Here is a 5,134-nt window from a genome sequence, read left to right as displayed (position 1 = left end):
ATTAATTTACAGTGTAATATACCACCGGGGGGTCTGGGGGGTATGGAATACCCCCCAGGCAAAAGGGAGCAACTTAAAATGAAACTACTCTCTTTTGTGGCTGAGGGGCATCGAAACCTCCCAGCGGCAAATGCCCCACATTTCAGAATAAAAATCTATAACTGCCCACTTTCATTAATTGACAGTGTAATATACCACCGGGGGGTCTGGGGGGTATGGAATACCCCCCAGGCAAAAGGGAGTAACTTAAAATTAAACTACTCTCTTTTGTGACTGGGGAGTATCAATACCCCCCAGAGGAATATGCCCCACAATTAAGAATAAAAATTTATAACTGCCCACTTTCTTTAATTTACAGTGTAATATACCTCCGGGGGGTCTGGGGGGTATGGAATACCCCCCCAGGCAAAAGGGAGCAACTTAAAATTAAACTACTCTCTTAATACTCCCCACAGGAATATGCCTCACAATTCAGAATAAAAATCTATAACTGCCCACTTTCATTAATTTACAGTGTAATATACCACCGGGGGGTCTGGGGGGTATGGAGTACCCCCCAGGCAAAAGGGAGTAACTTAAAATTAAACTACTCTCTTTTGTGACTGGGGAGTATCAATACCCCCCAGAGGAATATGCCCCACAATTCAGAATAAAAATTTATAACTGCCCACTTTCATTAATTTACAGTGTAATATACCACCGGGGGGTCTGGGGGGTATGGAGTACCCCCCAGGCAAAAGGGAGTAACTTAAAATTAAACTACTCTCTTTTGTGACTGGGGAGTATCAATACCCCCCAGAGGAATATGCCTCACAATTCAGAATAAAAATTTATAACTGCCCACTTTCATTAATTTACAGTGTAATATACCACCGGGGGGTCTGGGGGGTATGGAATACCCCCCAGGCAAAAGGGAGTAACTTAAAATTAAACTACTCTCTTTTGTGACTGGGGAGTATCAATACCCCCCAGAGGAATATGCCCCACAATTCAGAATAAAAATTTATAACTGCCCACTTTCATTAATTTACAGTGTAATATACCACCGGGGGGTCTGGGGGGTATGGAGTACCCCCCAGGCAAAAGGGAGTAACTTAAAATTAAACTACTCTCTTTTGTGACTGGGGAGTATCAATACCCCCCAGAGGAATATGCCTCACAATTCAGAATAAAAATTTATAACTGCCCACTTTCATTAATTTACAGTGTAATATACCACCGGGGGGTCTGGGGGGTATGGAGTACCCCCCAGGCAAAAGGGAGTAACTTAAAATTAAACTACTCTCTTTTGTGACTGGGGAGTATCAATACCCCCCAGAGGAATATGCCCCACAATTCAGAATAAAAATCTATAACTGCCCACTTTCATTAATTTACAGTGTAATATACCACCGGGGGGTCTGGGGGGTATGGAATACCCCCCAGGAAAAAGGGAGTAACTTAAAATTAAACTACTCTCTTTTGTGACTGGGGAGTATCAATATCCCCCAGAGATATATGCCCCACAATTCAGAATAGAAATCTATAACTGCCGACTGTATTAATTTAATTGAATGAGAGGTCGGGATGTCCCGTTTCAGGGTCTTAAGTGCTCCCGGTAAATGTGGTGTACAAGTGGGTTACCCCTCGCAAGCTACCGATATAAATACCTGAAAATTATCAACGGACGGTGCCTCGACTAGCGCTAGCAGCAAAATTATGATCGACATAATCAGATCCAGCCCGTAATACCACGCGTTATGTACGAGTAGGTACGCGGGTAGATCGTTGGGATGTCGAGGGTGCGAGTCGAATTTCTCATTATTCTGTCCTTCCTGCATCATAAGACACTTAAAGTAAGCGTTGGGGGCGAAAATAAATCGCTACCTCTAAAAAAATAGCCGCCTCATGATAGTTCATCTCCCAATTGCCCTCCCCTCGTTCCATCTCCTGATCGTTATCGCAGCACAATGTCGATCGGCTGCCCATTTCGTCACCTTCAACTTAATGGTTAATTACAACAGATTATTGAACTAGATATAACTCGTTTGTACCGACAGTTGTTTACCCGAAAACACAAAAAAAAACTCGTTATTTACTTACTGGTGCTGTTCGAACCGTACGAGACATTGTGGATGTCTTCGGTAAAACGTTTGTAGCCATCGTCGTCTGGTGAAGAACTCCTACGGCCCCTTGCCATTATACGACGAGCACACAGCTGATCTCTGTGTATGTTTCGACAGTTGTTCGCGCAATTTAACTGGGGCAAGTGTTGAATTCTGCTGTATGTCGCCTGATGGATAGGCAACAGTTCGTACGCCTCTGTAAGACCTTGAAGTAGATCGCTTTTGTTGGTATTATACGGGGTGTAGTTGAAAATTATCTCTTGACATCCTTTTTCCTCTACACCCTTCACAGCAGTTTCTTCTTTTTTAACACGTGACCCAAATTTTCTTTTGTTGAAGGTGTCCATGATTGATCTCCTTTCCCCAACTCTTTCCAGTACTTCCCCTTCCTTTATAATATATCTAATTCAAAATCCTTCTCCATGTTTCCAAAGCTTCTATTCTCCATGCTTCACAAGCACATCCAGTCTGCTTTCAGGTTTCCTGCACACCTTTCTGTATCGGGCCACCCCATATCTCCTGAGGGGTGGCAAAAATCAGGAGGTTCTAGGCAACCTGAACTCCCATGACCTGAAACCTAGGAGCTCGACAAAAGCGACACCGGTCTGATGGAACACTCCCAAGGGAAGTAGCTCGAAACACTGGGACCGTAAAGGATACCAGAACGAAAAAATGGCTTTTTTTCCATGAAGCATGAGAGGTTCCACCCTGTATATACAACTTACGACGATGCAAACATTTTTGAGAGTTGGCAACCACGCAATTTTTAGGAGGGGATAAAGTCCCTACTAATCTAGGGACTTTAGGAGGGGAAAGCGATTTGCGCCATCTGACGGGCACGAACGTGGGTTACGTTTGGCTTCTTGTCTTGAATGGCGGTCGTAAACGCGTCGCTCCATTAATGTTTGTTGTTATTTAATGCAGGTAGTAATTATTTGCATTTCTTTATATCGTATTTGTGTTTTGTATGCCGCATTTTATATTTTTGTGTGTTTCAATCTTTGTTTTTGAAATTTACTTGGTTTAACCGCAATGCAGAATCACATGTGTGATACCGTTATGCTATTGTTTGTAATTGTTTACGTTTTTGGTGTAATGCTTGCTTAATTTATGTTTAGTGATGTTGATTACTTGGTCTTGTCCCTGAAGTAACATTCATATGAGTTTTGATCATTTTATTTTAATATGTGGAAATTACTGATTCGTTTGATGTATGTACGGACTTGTTGTTTGTTACTAACAATTTTCTCCGTGAATGAAGCAGTCACGGGGGTGGTAAAAACTGTAACCATTTGAAGTCCGACACCCAATTCCGTGATTGTCTTCGACATTCAACTGTAGGCTCGAAACCCCGAAACCAGGGGCGGGTTACCTATCTTGCAGGAGCGGGATTACGCTAATCAAAGCTCTTCAGTTTAATATCTATGTGCGATTAATGAGTTACGATTCGTAATTTCCACATATCTTGTTTTTAGTTAAATTTGCCTACAAGGCCATGCAATTTTCCATCTTACTTTTAAAAAAAGGACTTTATTGCACCAAAGACGAGTCACATCCTGTATATTTCGCCCTTTCTTAGAATCTTGGTACCTGCTTATTTGACACATAATTCCCAAGGCCTGGATCCTTGCATCGAAGTGTTGCGGTGATCGCGAAATTGCTCGGAAGGCGAGATTGAGAAGATTTTGGATGCCAAGGGTAGGCCGTCACTCGTGCCAATTGTTCGCTGTTCCTCACACCTCCGCTGAGTAATTAAACAAAATGGCTTTCATTCAAAGACCGTTCCCTTTTCAATGTTTACAAGCTTATATACCTGTTTAATCCGTGTCATGTGTTGCGGTGACAGTCGGTGGCGTCCATTGGTGTAGAACCTTTGTAACTTTTTTTCATGCCTTCTGCACTAACTCCTCATTTGTGCTACCTGTAGTCATATTACAGTTATACAATAAAGTGTACTTTCTTGGTGGTCAGAATTATATTAAAGAACTTAACATGTAGTTACAAACTATAACATTAATTCCTTCCCTACAACCATTTCTGTCCCCCAGATTCTGTTTCGTGTAATGCTAAACTGCATATAACGTAATACAGAGGAATGTAAAAATCATAGGAAAATGCACAAGCAATTTGCATGTAAATCTTTTTGTTTTTAAAACCTTACAATTATGTACTGCCCACTTTCTGAGACTAACTTGGTCCATGTGTTAAATGGATTAATAAATATTTTACTATAACCTGTGAAAGACAATTACACATTCTGCCGATACGTCTCTTCGATTTTCCCTGCCAAATTCGCCTCGCCTGGGTGATGAGTCGAGAAGTGCCGTTTATAGCTGTTCTTAAACTTTGACTTATAGCTGCACAAGTGACACTGATACATTATACCCTTGTGCGCGTACTTGTGGTAGCGCATCGCGTATCTTCTATCCGTCGTGAAATCGCAGACGTCGCACTTGTACTCGACCGTAGTGTGACGCGTCATTTCGTGTTGTTTCAAGTTGTCCTTCCAGTGAGTGGTGTAGTCGCATTGGTCGCACTTTAGTTTGATCGACGTGTCGTGCATCGACGTGTGCCTCTTTATGCTGTAAATGTACTTCGTTGTGTAATCGCACCAGTCGCACTTGTACATCTTGCCGCTGTGATTTAACTTGTGGGTTCGCAGGTTGTTCCGATTTGTCGTTGAGAAGTCGCAGTCTTCGCAGCTGAAGACTACCTGTATGATAAAACGGCATTTACCAAAGAACTAACTGCAGTTTTTGATCACTAGACTTAATGCCGACGTTTTGGTATCAAAAGAATTTCTTTACGATGAATCTCCGGCTCGAAACTTACCGAATTTCGTCGTATTTAATAGGGATTTCCCATTTTTAAACGACCCCAGGGGTCAAAAATTACTACCCTCCTCGGCGGAGTGAGGGTACGGGATCAATGGCGCCCGAGATAAATAGAGTTGTTAAAGATATTCTCGAATAAGTGTCTTTGTAGTTCCTTCCACGTTCCAGTTCCCGAAGTACAGGATCATGGTCAAA

At 42.2% G+C, this 5,134-nt stretch overlaps 2 protein-coding genes across 2 annotated transcripts; both read right to left on the bottom strand.

Annotated features, from left to right (window-relative positions):
• Positions 1-1,187: 1,187 nt before the first annotated feature.
• Positions 1,188-2,452, bottom strand: LOC116161399. Its single transcript, XM_031474735.1, has 3 exons — positions 2,083-2,452; positions 1,867-1,976; positions 1,188-1,814 (listed from the first exon to the last, which is right to left on the bottom strand). Exons 1-3 carry the CDS (start codon positions 2,450-2,452, stop codon positions 1,620-1,622), a joined length of 675 nt encoding a protein of 224 aa, XP_031330595.1. The 3' UTR covers positions 1,188-1,619.
• Positions 2,453-4,353: 1,901 nt separating this feature from the next.
• Positions 4,354-4,734, bottom strand: LOC116161398 (zinc finger protein 525-like). Its single transcript, XM_031474734.1, has one exon. The coding sequence runs from the start codon at positions 4,732-4,734 to the stop codon at positions 4,354-4,356; it is 381 nt and encodes a 126-aa protein (XP_031330594.1).
• Between the last annotated feature and the right edge of the window lie 400 nt (positions 4,735-5,134).

This window comes from Photinus pyralis, unplaced genomic scaffold (genome assembly GCF_008802855.1).
Source record: "Photinus pyralis isolate 1611_PpyrPB1 unplaced genomic scaffold, Ppyr1.3 Ppyr1.4_LG10, whole genome shotgun sequence".
In the NCBI taxonomy this organism is placed as follows: Eukaryota; Metazoa; Arthropoda; class Insecta; order Coleoptera; family Lampyridae; genus Photinus; species Photinus pyralis.
Note: the sequence above shows the minus strand (reverse complement) of the source record. Positions and strands in the feature narration are given on the sequence as shown.

What these genes read in the sequence shown, in the direction of transcription:
- LOC116161398 (XM_031474734.1), bottom strand. Translation starts at nt 4,734, where the DNA reads ATGTACAAGTGCGACTGGTGCGATTACACAACGAAGTACATTTACAGC.
- LOC116161399 (XM_031474735.1), bottom strand. Translation starts at nt 2,452, where the DNA reads ATGGACACCTTCAACAAAAGAAAATTTGGGTCACGTGTTAAAAAAGAA. An exon ending in GTACGGTTCGAACAGCACCA is followed by an intron (nt 1,977 to 2,082) that starts GTAAGTAAATAA and finishes ATTAAGTTGAAG; the next exon opens with GTGACGAAATGGGCAGCCGA. An exon ending in AGGCGGCTATTTTTTTAGAG is followed by an intron (nt 1,815 to 1,866) that starts GTAGCGATTTAT and finishes CTTATGATGCAG; the next exon opens with GAAGGACAGAATAATGAGAA.